General features: G+C 50.6%; 6 protein-coding genes across 6 annotated transcripts; 3 read left to right on the top strand and 3 right to left on the bottom strand.

Annotated features, from left to right (window-relative positions):
• Positions 1–221: 221 nt before the first annotated feature.
• On the top strand, positions 222–2,914 carry DSM5745_08239 (putative DUF221 domain protein; the record flags this gene model as incomplete). Its single annotated transcript, XM_026750255.1, has 4 exons — positions 222–404; positions 469–633; positions 689–1,847; positions 1,920–2,914. The coding sequence occupies 4 exons, from the start codon at positions 222–224 to the stop codon at positions 2,912–2,914; spliced, it is 2,502 nt and encodes an 833-aa protein (XP_026601259.1).
• Positions 2,915–4,448: 1,534 nt separating this feature from the next.
• DSM5745_08238 (F-box protein) lies at positions 4,449–6,773 on the top strand (the record flags this gene model as incomplete). The annotated part of the gene is made up of 1 exon (XM_026750254.1): positions 4,449–6,773. One exon carries the CDS (start codon positions 4,449–4,451, stop codon positions 6,771–6,773), a length of 2,325 nt encoding a protein of 774 aa, XP_026601258.1.
• A 798-nt stretch (positions 6,774–7,571) lies between these two features.
• Positions 7,572–8,866, bottom strand: DSM5745_08237 (3-deoxy-7-phosphoheptulonate synthase; the record flags this gene model as incomplete). Its single annotated transcript, XM_026750253.1, has 4 exons — positions 7,572–7,726; positions 7,781–8,686; positions 8,747–8,801; positions 8,858–8,866. 4 exons carry the CDS (start codon positions 8,864–8,866, stop codon positions 7,572–7,574), a joined length of 1,125 nt encoding a protein of 374 aa, XP_026601257.1.
• Positions 8,867–9,348: 482 nt separating this feature from the next.
• Positions 9,349–13,444, bottom strand: DSM5745_08236 (uncharacterized protein; the record flags this gene model as incomplete). The annotated part of the gene is made up of 5 exons (XM_026750252.1): positions 9,349–9,585; positions 9,641–12,662; positions 12,712–12,797; positions 12,846–13,001; positions 13,064–13,444. 5 exons carry the CDS (start codon positions 13,442–13,444, stop codon positions 9,349–9,351), a joined length of 3,882 nt encoding a protein of 1,293 aa, XP_026601256.1.
• A 910-nt stretch (positions 13,445–14,354) lies between these two features.
• Positions 14,355–15,476, top strand: DSM5745_08235 (uncharacterized protein; the record flags this gene model as incomplete). The annotated part of the gene is made up of 1 exon (XM_026750251.1): positions 14,355–15,476. One exon carries the CDS (start codon positions 14,355–14,357, stop codon positions 15,474–15,476), a length of 1,122 nt encoding a protein of 373 aa, XP_026601255.1.
• A 380-nt stretch (positions 15,477–15,856) lies between these two features.
• Positions 15,857–17,155, bottom strand: DSM5745_08234 (ubiquinol--cytochrome-c reductase catalytic subunit CYT1; the record flags this gene model as incomplete). The annotated part of the gene is made up of 5 exons (XM_026750250.1): positions 15,857–16,122; positions 16,176–16,573; positions 16,647–16,709; positions 16,822–16,970; positions 17,081–17,155. The coding sequence occupies 5 exons, from the start codon at positions 17,153–17,155 to the stop codon at positions 15,857–15,859; spliced, it is 951 nt and encodes a 316-aa protein (XP_026601254.1).
• Positions 17,156–18,240: the final 1,085 nt, after the last annotated feature.

Genomic DNA, 18,240 nt, shown 5'->3' with positions numbered 1-18,240 from the left:
CCACGATCATCATACCCCTCCTCAAGGAACTGGTATCAACAAGCGACAAAACATTACTGTGATATCGCAACGCTGCGTAACGCGCCATATCCTACCCCTGACGTCAGCTATCGTCGACCGATCGTCCGATTCAAAAACCAGCACGCGATTTCCCAATGCATCAATAAAGACGCCATCTGTCGCGATACTTCAGACACTAAGAGATCACCGGGTCGTAAACCATGTCATTCACGGAGTCTGCCGTGGCGGCAATGGTGACCGCCGTTACCATTCCTTATGGCGCAGACAATGGTACCGGCGATGATGAACCCGGACGGACATGGGATAGTCAGCTCCAGGTGGATCTGTATACGCAGCTTATCATCAGCTTGCCTCTGGGAATTACTGCATTCCTGGCTTTTTGCGTATGTGGATTCTTTCGATGAACGTCAACCTTGCGCCCACGCTAACATTACTTTCGCGTTGTAGTTTTTGCGGCCCAAATGGACAGAGTTATACGCGGCCCGGAGGCGCCAACGTCGCGCCGCCCTACACCTGCCGGAGCTTCCTGATAGCTTCTTCGGATGGATACCTGTGCTGTGGCGGATAACTGAGGAACAAATTTTATATTCTGCTGGGTTGGATGCCTTCGTTGTATGTGAATTCCGCGCTGTCAGTCTAGGACGTACTAACGGAGCCGGTGGACTAGTTCCTTTCGTTCTTCCGATTTGCAATTCGATTCACATTGACTGTATTCGTCTTAGCCTTCGTGATACTTTTACCAATTCACTACAGCTACACGAAGAAACTAGGTATTCCGGACTGGGATAAAGGCATTGATGTCGGCGAAGATGGGAAGAAAGAGTTCATCGATGACCCGCCGTATCTATGGTCGTACGTTGTGTTTACGTACATATTCAGCGGCCTTGCCATATTCATGTTGCTTCAAGAGACGAAGAAAATTATCCAAACCAGGCAGAAATACCTCGGCAGCCAGACGAGTACGACTGATCGGACGATTCGGCTATCAGGTATTCCGTCTGAAATGGGAACTGAAGAGAACATTAGGGAATTCATTGAAGGATTACACATTGGGGAAGTCGAAAGCATTACGCTGTGCCGCAACTGGAGCTCTTTGGACCATCTGATCAAAGAGCGGCTTGAAGTCTTACGGAATCTGGAATCGTCTTGGGTTCAGTATTTGGGCTACAAGAGAATCAGAAAATCTGGCGACACTCTGCCTTTGAGACATCAACCAGTTGATTCCAGCTTCTTCTCTGAAGACGACGAGAGAATGCGCCTTCTCTTGGAAAACGGACAAGATGACGCATTCAACCGGGCCAAAAGAAGACCGATGGTGCGAATTTGGTATGGCCCTTTGAAGTTACGGTATCGGAGAATTGATGCCATAGACTACTACGAAGAGAGGCTCCGGAGGCTTGACGAGGATATTCAGAGCGCGCGCCAGAAAGAGTATCCGCCGACTGAGCTCGCTTTCGTGACCATGAAATCAATAGCTGCGGCACAAATGCTTGTTCAAGCTATCCTTGATCCTCATCCGATGAAACTCCTTGCCAGATTGGCCCCGGCCCCAGCGGATGTTATCTGGAAAAACACCTACCTACCGCGCTCCAGGCGCATGTTCCAGTCGTGGTCCATCACTGTATTGATTTGCTTCCTATCTGTATTTTGGTCCGTGTTGCTCGTTCCGATCGGTACGCTTCTGAGATTCGAGACCCTTCACAAGGTGTTGCCTCAACTTGCCGATGCTCTGGCTCGACACCATATTCTCTACAATCTTGTTACGACCGGAGTCCCAACCTTGGCTTTCTCCCTTTTGACTGTTGCAGTACCTTATCTGTATAACTGTGAGTATCGACTCCCTGCTGCTAACCTTTACTATTACCTTGGTCTTGGCATTAACCATATCTATGCTACAGGGCTTTCACACCAACAAGGAATGATGTCTCGAGGAGACATCGAACTTTCTGTGATCTCCAAGAGTTTCTTCTTCTCGTTCTTCAACCTCTTTTTCATTTTCACGGTCATCGGCACCGCAACAAATTTTTATGGTCTTTGGGAGCATCTTCGAGACTCCTTCAAAGACGCCACGACGGTCGCGCTCGCTCTTGCCAATTCACTGGAAAGACTAGCACCATTCTACATGAACGTGTTTGTTCTTCAGGGTCTGGGATTGTTTCCCCTCAAACTTCTTGATCTTGGAAGCGTGTTCCTGTACCCCATCAATTACTTCATGGCCAAGACGCCCCGAGATTTCGCCGAGCTCTCAACTCCTCCTACATTCAGCTACGGATTCTCAATTCCACAGTCGATACTTATATTGGTCATCTGTGTGATCTACGGCGTTTTCCCGTCCTCCTGGTTGATCTGTCTCTTCGGACTGATCTACTTCACGATTGGCAGCTTTATCTACAAGTACCAGCTCTTATATGCGATGGACCACCGACAACACTCGACAGGTCGAGGATGGCCGATGATCTGCAATCGGGTCTTAGTAGGCCTGGTTGTGTTTCAACTTGCCGTGGCAGGCACACTTGCTCTGCGAAAAGCAATTACCCTGGCATTACTCATTGTGCCTGCAATTGGAGTCACAGTGTGGTTCAGCTACTTCTATTCTCAAAGCTATGAACCATTGACCAAATTTATTGCTCTGAAGAGCATATACCGTGACACGCCGTCATCTGGCGATATATCCCCGTCTACGACATCAACTTTTTCGCCGCCCCTTGCCCTTGACCGTGATACATTCCCAATCCGACTTGGAGGGCAAGTGCTTGGCCTCAAGTTGAAGAAATACGTCAACCCTAGTCTCATTTTACCCCTCGACAGTGCTTGGCTTCCAGGACGCAATCCCATGCCAGAGCTCGAAGAAGGATTTGAGTACTACGAAGATCCGAACCGGGTTTCAGTGTAACCCTTGACCGGAGGTAAACTAATGGGTGGAGGCTTGCTTGATTATACGACACTCTGATTGTTTTACGTTTGCATATAGATATCCCACTTCTTGTTTGTTCGCCCCGATTCTATGTAATTATTGTATTTTGTTGATACGCCGGGCATGATAGTCAATTGCCATGAGCAGGGATCAGTGGCTGCATGAGATGCTGCATGGCTTGCAGAACATATTAATAGGCATGAATATAACTTTCCTTGATCTCTCAGTTTGCTAGCGCTCCAACGTCCAGAGTACACATCACCTTGTATATAACAAACCGCTATAGCTGATGGTGCTGGGATGTGGGCCTGGCGATGAGAGTTGGCAACAGTCGCATTAGCCCTGCATTAGCAGCCCATGGATCTTCAAGAACTGATTGGTGTCCTGTAGACTCGGACTACGGTAGAAGTGATTTGAGAAGTGTGATCAGACTCTTCTTTCTTTTCTGGCGGCTTTCCGCGGCTCTTTCATTTCTCCTCTCCTCTCCATCCCCTCTCCTCCATCTTCCGAACGAGAACGAAACCATCACGAAAGCCCTACAAAGCAGCTCAAATTTATTACTTGGTCAGCGCAGAGTAAGGCAATGAGCCATGTTCGTTCAAAACGGGATACTGACTGATTTTCGTCAGGCTGGAGTAAGACCGCAGACCCGCCCACGATATCCTGAAGTCCCTCCCTTTTTAGCTGCTCCTTTTAGCCCGAGTCGTGGGTCCTTCTAACCGTCATCGATATTCTCACTCGCCTCTTTTCTCCGCGAGACCCAGTCTTGACGCAAACCCAAAACCCAATTCCATTGTTCGTCCTTCTTCTCCACCGCGAGCGCTGTCGCCAACTCGTCGGCTGGATGGCCGGGGTGGCTCCATACCACGCGGATCGCGACAATTCAGGCTCCACCATGGAGAGCTCAACCCTGGGCTCTGGCCGCGGGTGCCCTGCTATCTACGTCAGAGCCCCGGTTATCGCAGCTTCTCAGTCACGGTGACGGCGCTGAATAACCAGCAGTTTATATCTGATAAATTGGATGTCTGGTCAGGTGCCTGTTGGGTCTGCCTCCTCAATTCTTATACCTTTCCACGCCCTCGGATTGTTGATTATCGTCTTATCTTTTCGACTCGGAAGACTACGTCAGTACACGCTACACCGTAGTACGTACACTATCCTCGCCTGTACATACTCCATACGAAGGTCACCTGCCACGACCGCAATTGGATCTACCGCCGTGTTTCTAGCCAGGCGCCTTGTTTACGTTTTCTAGTATTTTCTGTACTGGTAAGAAACTTGATCTTTTTGATAGCGATGAGACTTGATCTGACGGTCTAGATCGGAGCGCTGAACATGGTTGTAAGCCACTCGGTCAAGAGGAAGCAGCCGTAAACCCTGTCTTTTGAATATTTGAAGGCTTCATAACTCGTGCAATTGACGTCAAGACAAACTCCTTCTAATGTTTCTTTATCCTTAGCAGCATATCTTAGCCACGTCAGACACCACCTTCGATATTCCAGGGACGACGAATATGCCAAGAGTTTTGAGTTATTCGAGCCGTGAAATTGGAGTCAGCACAAGCTCAGCCAGCGGAATACCTTCTACAGTGACCAAGAGAATATTGAACTATGTCCCCGAGAAGTCTCGCCGTTCGTTGCGTCTAACGTGCAGAGCTTGGGCTCAAGCCATCGACGAGATTCTGCCACCATCGCGTCCTACGGCGAATACTCTGCCCCCAGAGATCCTAACGCAGATATTCTATGGATTGAGCCCTCGAGATTTTGATAACGCTCGACGAGTTTGTTCTCAATGGATGCGCGCCAGCTTGAACGAACGTCTGCTAGAAAGTATGCTTAAGCGGGCAGGCTGGTGGGATAGCTGGCTCAGAGACACCCAGGATCGGCGCCCTAGTTATATGGACGAGAATGGCGAAAGCCCGGCGTGGAGAATGAGCAAGCGATTCGCAACTGAGTGCATGCTCTCAGGTCGCAAGATGAATGTCGAAAGAAGTGGCTTCGTGACGACGAGCATCGTCGACTTCTCGCGGCTTTCTCTAGCAGGTCACTCACCCAAAAGCCGCGATTTGTCTTACAGCTCGCCTTTCGCGAACGATATATCGGCAGCATCGAGCTTTCATGTGAGCAATTGCGGCAACTATCTCCTTGTGCTTTCTGGTCGCACTATCCACGTCTATCAGCTACTAGCTAGACGCAGTGTGAAATCCCCACCAATGTCTGAAGATGACCTGGGTAACATCGATATCGCGCCTGTCGCTAGCATCACTTGCCCGGCAGAAGCTTTGTCTGCAGCCATTGACACCAGCACGTCGAACTTCACTGTTGCAGCACTGTTACACAATAGATTGGGCATGATCTGCGAGCTTGCCCCAGTGGACCAGGAGCATACGGAGAATAATAATCGCTCAACAAGTCTTGTTCCTGATGTGGCGGGTAGCACTCTTGCGGAAAGCAGTCACTTTGGAAGCTCGTTTTCCAGAAAGATGACTTCTCGGCACTTCTATTACGATATTTGCTCCGCTCAGGATCCTCCGCACAGCATTTCAATCTGTCCAGGTTATCGCTGTGTTGCGTTCGGCTCTGACTCTGGGATCGAACTACGCTGGGTAGACCAGGAGACAAATAAAGGTTGTCGAAAGCACTTGCCAATGTCACAGCCTTCGGAAATCTTGCATTTCATGCCGAACCGACCGGATGGGCCTTTGGAGTTTCGACTGATATCATCACTGGCTGGTCCAGGGGTAGAGGGCTGCGATTGCCAAAAACTGCCACCCGGACAGTCGCGTCCATCCTGCCCATTCCACATTATCCCCGATGACGTACAAACGTTCAGTCGGTGGGCGCCGGAGCGGAAGGACCAAGCTAGCTTGGTTCGAACAACACAATGTCACTACTATCGAGCAGTTCCAGTCAATGACGGCGTTCATGTCTTGTTTGTCGAGCCACGCAGTGGGTATCTTTGCGTCGGATCAGATGCCCCTATCGATGGGCCAACGTGCCTCACAAGGGCACTAGTCTGCGTTCCTCCATTTGGGAATGATACGTCAACTGGGTCTCCGGACGCACCCCTACCCACAGCCTTCGCATCAGGCTCAGATTTGAATTGGGGACTTCGCGTGGTGGCTGCATATGGTGATAGGCTTGTTTTCTATTCCGTGCCACTGGATGTATTTAACGTCCTGAAGAAGGAGCGAGAGAGACAGGGTGACGGTGTCATGGCCGATAGCGATCTTGCCCGGGATTTTTTCCTCAACCAGCAACGAGGCAACGCGCGCCGTGGAAGTCTAGCTCAGAACCAAAACGGAGACTGGGAGTTCCTTCTGAGCGTTAGCTATCGGCCGACTGCCATGATGTGGCCGTTTAAGATCTACGGAAAGGAAATCGGCCGAGTGGAGAACGTGGTCGAGCTTTCCCTCCAGTCTTCTCATGGTGGTGCTCGCATATGGACGTTCAGCGCGTCGGGAGAGACGAACATCATCGACGTCGATACTTTTACATCTACCTCTCGGGATGCCTCCGAAATGCCCTGCAAGTCATTCACCATCGGCTCCGACGGGCGTATCGCATCCGCCCAGTTGGTTAACCGCTCTGAGCACTGTCTTGTTGCTCCTGAAGTCTCGCGCAAGCGAAAACAAACCGAGTCCCGAGCGGAGTTTATTGGACGGCACATGCTCCGTCAGCATAGCAGCCCGGTGATGGTCAACGGCCGCGATGCAACAGCGGCCAGCGATTTCTTGGTCAGCAGTAGCACTCGGCGTCCTTCGTTCGCGGCGCAAATCGTGGATGTTAGTATCCCCGAGCTTGCAGGCAGGCGGATGGGAGCTGAAGCTGTCTACTAATCCTTACATCGTGGTATATACACATTTACACATACTCACCTTCCGGCAGACATAGCGCGGCGCCTCTGGGTATGTATTCATATAGTACTGCTGCCTGGTTTTGCTTATGCTTCCTCTTTCATGATGACGATTTACGGATCACGGCTATACACTACTCTACTTCAAGGCACCCTTTGAACATATACACGATACATTGTCAGTAAATATACAATCTCCAACTCTTCCAAGTATGAGAAACAAGTCCGTGTAGGCGACGTTACAACTAATTCCATACCCAGCCCGAATGGTCTATGGAGTAGGTCATGGTCATATGACAGATGATGCTAAAACCACCTAAAGATATTCACCGTTAGCCCATTTTAGCACCATCTGTCATATGACCATGACCTACTCCATAGACTATTCGAGAAACCCTAGAAGCCGGGAAATCATCTCAGCTACCTAACTTAGCAAGATTTCCGTTGGGAGCGTGCTCAGGGCGCCTTGCAGATTCCTTGGTCTGGGCTTCGGTCTAGATCTCTCAATTGCAAGTGCAAATCGCACCGTAAAAAACCTTGCGGCTGCAGTAGAGATTCCGTACTGTTATGGATCAGAGACCTCTAGATATGTTTAGTTGAATGGACCGTGATTGAAGACGATGACAACGGCTTAAGACGCCGTTCGAGGCTCCGAGTCCAACTTTTATTTACTATAACATACACTAAATTCGCTAAACATGAATTATTTTGAATGCCCGAGATATAAGCCCAGAACCATGTCCATTTTGTTGAATTATACGTCGACGGTGGCGCAATGCAATTAGGAGCTGGAGGCAAGTTTCTCTCTCCGAGTCGCAACGGCCTTTGCGAGGGTCTCTAGCGTTGACTCGGTGTCTTCCCAGTTGATGCAGGCGTCGGTGATACTGACGCCGTACTTGAGGCCGGCCTTACCCTCGGGTGGGACCTTTTGGGTGCCTGCAAATTCAATGTCAGCGGGAGTTCTGAGACGACAGATGGGGGAATACGCACCCTCGTTGATATTACTCTCGATCATGACACCCATAATCGCCGTCTCGCCAGCAGCGATCTGCTCAGCTAGTACACCCGCCACCTTGGGCTGGTTCTTGTGGTTCTTCTGGGAGTTTCCGTGGCTGCAGTCGACCATTAGGCGGGGCGCCAGGCCCTTAGCGGTAAGCTTCTCCTTGGCCTCGGCGATGCTAGCAGCGTCGTAGTTGGGCCCCTTCTTTCCGCCGCGGAGGATAACAAAGCAATCGGGGTTACCGACGGTGCCGACAATGGCGACGACACCGGGCTTAGTAACGGACAGGAAGTGGTGGGGGTGTTTTACGGACCCAATCGCGTCGACCGCGACGTCTAGCGAGCCATCCGTACCGTTCTTAAAGCCGACGGGGAAGGAGAGACCGGAGGCTAACTCACGGTGGACCTGTGATTCGGTTGTGCGTGCGCCGACCGCACCGACGGACAGACAGTCTGCCAGGAACTGTGGGGAGATCGTGTCCAGCATCTCGCTGGCAATTGGCATACCCTTGTTGGTGAGATCAGCAAAGAGCTGGCGCGAAATACGCAGGCCCTTGTTGATGTTGAAGCTGTTGTCGATATCGGGGTCGTTGATGAGGCCCTTCCAGCCGACAGTCGTCCGGGGCTTCTCGAGGTAAGAGCGCATAACAATCAGAAGCTCGTCCTTGTATTTCTCCTTCAGTTTCAGCAACCGGTCGCAGTACTCCATGGCCATTTCGGGGTCGTGAATCGAGCAAGGTCCAATGACGACAAGGAGACGGCGCTTGTCGGTATCCGTGCCGTGGGCGACTGCAATGGCCTCAGCTCGGCCTTGAAGAACCGTTTGCCGGGCTTTTTCTGTTAAGGCGATCTCATGTTGTAGGAGGTTGGGGGGAGTTAGAGGGTTGTATCCGCGAACTGTTGGCAAGAGCTTTCGTTAGTGTGGTCCAATGGCAAAGTAATTCAGCAATGACATACTTCTGGAATCTTCAAGGTGGTTGGTATCCCCTAGATTGGGGTTAGGAAGGAAGAACTGCGATTTGACATGAGATTTTTTTTTCGTTGGTGAGCTGGCTCGGCTTAACTCACTGAGGACATGGTTTCGCGGGGTAGCTTGTATAGATCGCTATGACGGAGCGGACGAATTGAGGGAGAGGATGGACAAAAGGAGCTACAAAACTCTCTCAAATGAACCAATTCGTTGATGCAAACAGATTTCTGTCCTTTTCTCGTCGCGCAAGAGTATATTTTCCTCTATTGTAAAAAAAAGTTGGGAGCTTTGAATTGATCAATCGCGGGCGGGAATGAAAGAGTCATCCTTCTCCACGTGATTCCGGTGAGTCAGATCGAAATCAATTGCTCCTAATTCGCTTTCATTCTAGTAACAGCCTGTTCCATTGGACCTCGGATGCTCGGCCCTTGCATTGTGCACGAATAGTCGCGAGTCTGCTCGGGCCAACTGCAATACTACATATATCGCTGGCTCACAGTACTCCTTCAACAAGATGCCGTACAGAAGCCATCTCTCATGGGCCATTGCGTAGGACGGATACCGCTGAACTGCTTGCCCTACTTTGCACTTACTGGCTTCCACCGGCGGCTTCCAGAGTCCGTTCGTTCTCCTCCAATTGACGAATCAGTCCCTGGCATACATCTGCGTGCTGCTGTTTGATGGAGTGCATTTGTTGTTTGCACATCCTTATACGTTCCATTTGCGCTCCGAAGAGGTGGTCGAGGACGTTATGGCATTGTTCTTTATAGCCGTCGAGGACTCCATTGATTGTGGCCCGTTCGCTCTCAATCTGACGAGAAAGGTACTAAAAATCCGTTAGCAAATGCAAAGGCGTTCAGCAATTCTTCTCTGACACTTACTTCGTTGTTACTGATTAGTGTCCGCTCCATTCCTTTGTGGAGTTCGCGCAATGATGTCTGCCAGTCAATCCGCCCAGCAGCGCCTTTTGACAGTCCAAACGATGATTTCTGCTCCGGTTCATCTTCGGCTGTCTCCTTTAAAGCATGTTCCCTGCTCCCAAGAGTTTGTTGTTGTTCTTGGCTTGATTTTAGCCCAGGCAAAGTGGCCTTCAAATCTTTTTGAATGCGTTCTCCAGCACTCGCCTGGAGGCGGCTAAGAAAGGGGTTATGCATTTCCTTTTTGGTGGAATTTGTGTATGATGCGCCAAGGTTCGTTTTAGACTTTTCAGTAGGCACGAATGATCCTTGAGTGTCTCCTGCGCGAGCTGAAGTTGTAGTAGGCAAATTGATACCCATGCCGTCCTTCTGGTCTGATCCTTTCATTCGCTTTGGACTTCGTTGCTCGAGCCTAAAATAATTTCCGCGTCGTTTTGGTATGGTATGTTCTTCTTTCGCCGCTTTCGATTGCTGCATAAGTCGAGGGCTTCCGTTCTTGTCCACAATTGTCTTAGCACCTGAATCTGGGTACTCGGCAACAGGCTCTGCGCCGTCTTTGATGAGTTCCTTCTGGCCGCTGGTGGTGAGGCGGGCATCAGCTTTGTTTTCATCGCTAGGAATCTGTAAGCGATACTCTCTAGATGTGGTCCCCTCCAAGGTTGCGCGAGTGGTATTTCGCTTCGAGCTAGATGATACAATCTTCTCTGTGTGGTCAAGGCAGGTAGAGATGTGTTCTTTGAGGCCCGGCTCCGTAGAGTAAGCTTTGACTGTTCCTGTCGCCGATGCAACCTCATCTGGGCGGCTAAGGAAGGGACTGGATTTGGACTCTTTCAAGGATGGGCTCGAATAGTATACTTCCGGCGTTGACTCCGTCGACAGTGGTTCTACTGACGAGCTAGCGACTTGAGATGAGGTCCGTCGGGCCCTTTCATTCTCTCGTCCTCCCCCGGTTCCAGATAGAGCCACCCCCTTCCCCAAAACCCACTTCTGCTCGTCATTGTTTTGTAATGAGCTGCTTTGACTCGCATCGGAAGATTCGCCGGAATATATCTTGACAGGATATATTTCGTCGTCGGGAATGCCTTCCTGGCTCATGTTTGATGTCCAGGAACCCGGTATATCTTGCTTGTCATTCTCGTGCTTCCCCTGGTGTTCCAATGGCTTATCGAGAGCAGGCTCGTTTTGCGTTTCGGAAGATTTAGGAACCATTGGGCCTCCATATTCTGCACCATCAAACAGCTCGTCCACGTAACTCTGGTTGGCAGAACACTCGGGCGAGCTGCTTCCTCGTAATGCCGCGATCAGCTTTTCTGCAACTGTCTGGCCCCTGCCTTGATTATCTCCTCCCAGATGGTTGCATTGGTCTAAACTGGATCTCATCTTAGATTGGCTGTTCCAGCCATCGTTTCTTTGAGGCAGAGGGGAGTTGATTTTAATGCTCTCAGCTTCACGAGCTTGAAACGAGCTATTGGGTTCAGCAATTTTCTTGACGGACGCATTGGCGACTTCGGCATCAAGCCTTAATTCCTGACTGAGTTGACTACTACCGGCCTTAGGTCTACCAAGCGGTGGTGAGAGAAGATTGGTTCCACTTCTCGTACGCTTCTTCGCTTGTCTCGCACTCGCAGTGTTCCGTTGCCTCTTATTATTCATGGCTGGTTTCTTTCGAGAAGAACCCCCTCGAGGCCTTTTTGAGCTCTGGTTAAAGGTATAACGAGCGCCGCTTGATGACGGAGAGGAGACCGAAGTAAGCTCGGAATTTCTCTGGGATTCTGGGTCAACTGACGCATCACTTGCTCGAAGATCTTCGTCCCAATCCACTGCCTTTGTTCTTGCTGCAGTATATAGCTTGGCTCTGGTACGACGTCTGGGGAATATGAGTGATTCCTGGGTATTGTGCGGAATAGGTTTCAGCACATTATTTGCAATTACCGACTTGCTCTTCTGAGAGGATCTTGACCGAGTGTTTTTGGCAGGTACGCTGTCAGATAGATTCTCCTTCACTGGCGATGCTGTCTTTCCCAGAGACCGCGTTCTCTTCTTCGTCTGGCTCTTTGTACGAGACCTCGGGCTAGTCGGGCGTGAGCTTTCTCGAGCTCCTGGCGAGGAAGTTGCATGTAGAGTAGGGGTCCGCGTAAGGTCTGTTAGACTGCTTTGAGAGACCATTTCAAAGGCAACCTCTAAAGGTTTGTCATTACATTCCATCTTATTTGCCGAGTCATTCCTCCAATGGACACGGGGGGAAGTTGGCCCTGCTACTGCCTGCGTTTCTACCTCAGAAGATGGGAAGGAGTCGGGAATTATCTCATCGTCCATATCTAACGGTATGACGACTGATGATGACCTTCGGTTGCCTGGGCTCGTCCTGAACCTCTTTGTTTGGCATCGTATACCAATAGCTTCGAATGCTTTCGACATCCCGGTCAAGTCATCTTCAGAGTTGATGTTGAGATTTATATCCTGTAGATCGCGCTCTTGATCGTTTAGTGTAGTTGAGTCATCCTCGTGTATATGAAGAGCTAGAAGGCGCTTCCGCTCTCCCTTCCCACTGGAGAAATTGCATTTAGTTCTTGTCTGGCGAGTGAGCCGGATCGTCAGGTAGTTCGTTCTCCAGCCAGAATTATCCTTGCCGCAGTGTATCAAGTCCAGTCCGTCAGCGCAGAGTATCAATAGGACCGTACCTTGCGGTAGACCGCTCGCATATGCTCCGTCCGATTCCACAAGATAGCATACGGGCAAGGCGCCATTAGCTACATCGCGTCTGGTCCTACCACCCACGCTGAACGTGCTTTGCCTCTCCGCGCGCACGTAAGCGTAGAACTGTCCGATTGCGCTTCCTTGCATCTTTATGTGGTGCAACATTTCCGAACATGGTTCATTCGATTCCCAATGGCTGTATGATCCTGACTGGTATATGGCTCGCATTATCGTACTCGAGAAAAAGGACAATACGATATCTGTATCAGAGAGAGCGCCAGCGATTTTTCTAGACCGCGATCAATATACGTCGATAAAGAGATTGACGCTGGGGATACCTTAGGCCTTCATCGCTATTCAGGATCTCGAGCACTTGGCAATGCTCCTCAGGATCGTATACCATCTCCATTAGCACCTTGCCTGCCTGGTGTCGTCAGCATGTTATTTTCTTCTCCAGCCATGCGAAGCATACCATCCTTCGGATCCGAGCGTCGCCTGTCCCATTTGCGAATATTGAAAAAGCTTTCTCGATTAGGCTCTTCCGCACAAGCGGCAACACAGTCTCTGACCCTGGGGCGTTTACCTCAGACTGCGTGGTGTACGATTCTGCAGTGTACTCAGGCTCATTCTGTGGGATAAGTGCATTTGGGTCAGCGAAGCCGTAATAGAATGTTAAAGTAGGCGACGCACTGTCAATAGATGTAACCCCAATTCGAGGCCATCGCTGTCAGGCAGCCTGAGCAGATAGGTTGAAAGGCATCGTAGCGAGACTGTCTCCAATGCACGCGCTATCCCGTCTCGATGCTGGTTGGCAAACGAGAACATCTCGCCTGAGCCAGAGGGTATGTCTGATTCTTCCGCTAGGAGGGCCTTGAGCAAAGGCCCCGAGAAGGTGTACAGCGGAGGCTCAATGAGGAGACAGGAATGATGAGGACCAGGGAGAGGTACTGCAGCTTCTGTGAGTGCATTATGTAGAAGCAAAGAGAGCTTTGCAACGCAATCCGCTAGATCCGCCCGGGTTTTTCCAGCTTCCTCCAAGCATTGAGACGACATGCAGTCCAAAGCACTCATGGTCATTCGAAACGGTATCCGGAGTCTGATGGGTAGTGGCTGTGGAAAAGAGCTCAGTTGTCGATGCCAGGCAGTGGAAGGAAAGCGGCCATCATGTGATAGCACACCACAACACCTTCTCAGAATATAGACATTTCCCAACAGTTTATCAGTACATATTGCACATCAAGAAAGCCTATAACCCAGCAGACAGAAAGCAGAGCAGTCATGTTCAATGAGAGAAAAAGGTTCCGCCATGTTCCTCCTATCTAGTGAGCCCATATAGATAGATCTGCTTGCTCCTAAAATGAAAAGGCTATAAGCAACAAAGTCCATTCATCCGCCGGTTTTGATTCGACAAAATATAGATCGCGCTATCTGGATGGCTGCTTTTGTTGGCGGGATCGCGCCATAGTTTCTGTTGGAAAATCTCATTGCAATTGGCAGCGCCGATCCAGGAACATAGAGCTGATCCCTGCTTGCTCCGCTAAACTGAAATCTGGAGTACAACTTCAATCCAACTTCTCAGAGACATCAAATCGTCAAGCCGCCAATGTTCGAGCATGGTCTACCCCTGGAAATTGAGAGTAGCCTGCCTTTGTCAAGGTTACTAGCAGATACTGACTAATTGCAGTCAGACGGCCCAACCGGCTCCGTCCCCCGATTGTCTCGCCTGTCGGTTGAACCGAGATCCGGCTGCCACTCGCTCGGAGATTTGCGTTGTTCCTTGATCCGACTCCAGTCAAAGTTCTAGCAAACAGTGACGTTAAACCTGACTGGACGGATTTTTCCATCTCTGAGCTGGTACCACCTATGGCAGGATCCGTACCAAAACCGGTCTGGCTTAGGATGCTTTCCTTTATAAGGCACTCTGTCCCTCGAGGCGCAACTTCGTTTCACTCGTTGTGGCCACTATACAAAATCTTTAGAAATGCAAAACGACCAGTTTGAGAACCAACGGCTAGAAGGGGCCCAGGATGCTTCGTTCATGACCTTATCTCAGTCATACACCCTTGAACAGACAAAAGAAGATTTGCTTCCGTGCGGTCAGAAAGACATATTCACATCCCGCGGCGTCCCGGAGACAACGCCTATCCGCCAACAAGCCTCGATCTCAGCACGGTCAGTCGACCAAGATGAATACCTTCCGGGGAGGGTCTGTGCCGGCGACAGCAGTCTATCCGCCCAAAACACCGTTCTATATCTGGCCTATGGATCGAATCTCGCATCCAAGACCTTCTTAGGAATGCGCGGCATCAAGCCCCTCTCGCAACTCAATGTGATTGTTCCAGATCTCAGATTAACATTCGATCTCCCGGGAATTCCGTACATTGAACCATGCTTCGCAGGGACTCATTTCCGGGATATCCCCGCTGCTGAAGACGAGGAGAACGATGTCCCAGACTTTTTAGAAAAGCACACCCTTTTACAGAGATCAGAGAGCGATCAAGACCGCTACAAGGGTCCACTCATCGGCGTCGTATACGAGGTCACGCTGTCCGACTACGCCAAGATTATAGCCACAGAAGGAGGCGGCCGCGGCTACAAAGATATCGTAGTGACCTGTCAGCCATTTCCAAACGACTATAATCCTGCCGACCCAATTCCAGAGCGCCCAGCGACGCAACCCTTGAAGGCACATACGCTCCTCTCACCAGCCGGCATGCAGGAGATGCAGCTTCGAACAAAGTCAAAACTCGGTGTCCCGCGGAACAGACGCTACACTCAACCTTCCGCTCGTTATCTGAACTTGATCACCACCGGCGCTGAAGAGCATAACCTCCCTCTAGAGTACCGGGCATATCTTGCTCAAATCCAGCCGTATCGCATCTCATCAGTGCGACAGAGGATTGGCATGGTCTTTTTCCTGGTTTTGTGGGGTCCGTGGCTCCTGCTGATCCTGGGGTTATCGCGATTTTGTGCTCGTCCAGATGGACGCAGTCCTGAGTGGGTGGGCGGACTTAGTGACTCTGTGAAAGCTGGGATCTGGATTAGTTATGACAAAGTATTTGTGCATATATTCGGGAATGGTGAAAGGACTGTGAAGCGATGAGACCTGATGCTGCTAACCGCATTGTGTATAATTGACGTGCATACAAATACCTCTATAGCTGGGTGCTTGAATGCTCTGTCTCTATATCAGCATATGCAAACAAGATCCATAGAAGTCATCCATGCGACCATCACATCTAACAAAGGAAATAGTGACATTGGTTCTTCACACAAGTTTTGACGGGAAATAAATATCTAAGATACAGATACAGGTGTCCTGGAACATCTAACAAAACAGGAGAAAGGCCATCGGCTGGAAAGACCGAGTGAAAGATGCATAAACGACATGGGTAACGAGATTGACGGCTCGTATTAATCACACTCGCTATACGCCGCTAGATCCTTCACTTTTCATACTTTATACAGTCCATTTGCAACCTTCTAGCGCCGGGGAACGGGGGGGCTGTACACGATCTTTCGCGTCTTAACAGGGGCCCACTTGTAGCGCTTGACCCAGACGCTGAGGGCGAAGAGACCGGTGAGGAGAGTGATGGCCTTGAAACCCATCTTCTTGCGGTCATCCATCTCAGGCTCGGCAGCCCAGTTGAGGAATTCGACGACGTCCTTGGCCATCTGGGAGGTGGTGGCGGGGGTGCCGTCCTCGTACTCAACAACACCATCGAAAAGGACACGGGCCATGGCAATAGCTAGGAATGGTCAGTCAAAGTTCAACTCGGGGCCAAATCAACGAGGGCCGTACCAGTTCCAGGGAAGTAAGGGTTGAAGTTCATGCCCTCCTGAACGGAAGCACCAGCCGGGGGCTCGTCGGGGTAACCAGTGAGCAGACTGAAGATGTAGTTGCAGCCACCGTGACGGCCCTTGACGATCAGGCTGAGATCCGGGGGCAGAGCACCACCGTTGGCGAAACGGGCAGCCTCCTCATTTTGGTAGGGAGCGGGGATGTAGTCGGACAGCTTTCCGGGGCGCTTCTCGATTTCACCCTGGTCGTTGGGCTCGGTGTCGTACTCGTTCTCTTCGGCAAAGGCCTTCATCTCATCAACGGTGTGCGTCACACCGACAAACGAGCGCCAGGGCACACGGGTAAGGGAGTGGCAACTGGCGCAAACTTCACGGTAGACCTGGAAACCACGGCGGAGACTAGGAGACAAAATCGTGAGTAAATGGGCTGTCCCCGGCCACGGCACTCGTGGCTACCTCGGGGCAAACTCACGCGGCGTGGTCGAAGGTCTTGTTCCACTTGGCGTGCTCCCAAGGGTACTGAGTAGCGTGCAACCTTGAACGCGATATGTCAGCTGCTTGATCGAGTTGACCTCATGATATGGCTCGGTTGGGAGAACGGAAAGAGCGGAGGTGATGCAATTCCGTAACACAGTCAATCGACTCACCCCTCCTCAGCAGGTGTCATCGCAAAAGCTTCCTGTCCATAGAGATACGTAGCGGATCCGAGGGCGATGGCGGTAGCGACCGATGCAGTGAGTGTGAGGTGGAAGGGGGAGCTGGCGGATTCGGCACCGGCAGCCGAGGAAGACGCACGCTGCTCGAGATATCAGTAACCGAGCATCATGGAGGTATCCGTGGCATTGCATTGAGCGATTGTTGTCATCCATTGAGGCCAATGGAGGCGGAGGCCGGGGTGATGCGTACCGAGGAGGTCTTGTTCAAAGACTGACGTGCGAGGCCCCGGAAGGGCACGCTGCGCAGGACAGTACGTGCCAGCATACTGAAAATATGAAGGACCCTCCGATCAAAAGATAAACAGAAAGGTACGATAACCGCGTGCGGGGAGAGAGGGGAGGGGGCGTGAGGGTGAGCGCACAGGAGATGTGAAGTCGAGGTTATCCGAAGTCAAGTTTCTCGCTGAGTCGCTGGTAATGCCTAAGCCTCCACTCTGATTGGCTGCTGCTGCGCTAACCTTCTTCGGACAGTATCGGAACCCGGGCCTGAGCCATAACAAATCCATGCCACTCAACGCTCAAGTATCTTTTGATAGCATGATCTTGACTATTATAAACAATTGGAGAACGCAGCTAATTACTCCGAGAGAGTAGACATACTCTACACTTGACGTTTTGCCAGTGTTGTCGGCGACTCGATTCTGCCGGAGCTGTTTCCGAGTTAGCCCGTGAATACTAAGGCATCATCAGATGCCAGGTCAGGTCTAGATGCATGGTCAGATCTAGGGACTCTCGAAGCATAATAAAGCCTTTCTCGGATATGATAGGCATAGTAGTGAGCTTTGCGTTTGCTCAATGTAGCCAGTCCAATGCTCCGATCAAGACAATTGGTTTGTGAGTGCTATCCATACTTCTTGTTTGAATATATAGTTGGCTGGGCAGGATAGGTACCTGGACGATGGTGGTCTAGCATTGTGATATGCTTGATTTAGATGCTCTACTAGTAATTACAACTTCATTTGTACTAAATGTAGATTGAAGACTTGGCAGAGAGAGTATGAAGTTGTTTCTTTTTGTTGTGGTGATATAGATGGATGGGTCGGAAGGGGAAAATGCCCCGCCGATCCAGCCATGGTTTTACGGAGTAGGGAGCTGCTCAACCGCAGCCGGATTCACACCTGGGTTTCCCCACGATGCATGTCTTACAATGTCGATGTTCTCTTTATGGATGACGTTAAGGGTTTATCTTGGTACAGCTTAATATCCGTCTACTTTTTCAGTTACCTCTTGCCGCGATCCGCTGACCGGTCGGAGATTGTGGTCATACCTCCGTGGACCCTGACGAGCTCCGACAGCCCAAAACAAACAATCCTGTCACCATCCTCTCGATGCAGGCTTTGACACGGCAAT

The sequence above is a fragment of the Aspergillus mulundensis genome (assembly GCF_003369625.1).
Source record: "Aspergillus mulundensis strain DSM 5745 chromosome Unknown scaffold_9, whole genome shotgun sequence".
Lineage (NCBI taxonomy): Eukaryota > Fungi > Ascomycota > Eurotiomycetes > Eurotiales > Aspergillaceae > Aspergillus > Aspergillus mulundensis.
The sequence above is the reverse complement of the archived record's forward strand: the minus strand, read 5'-3'. Positions and strand labels throughout refer to the sequence as shown.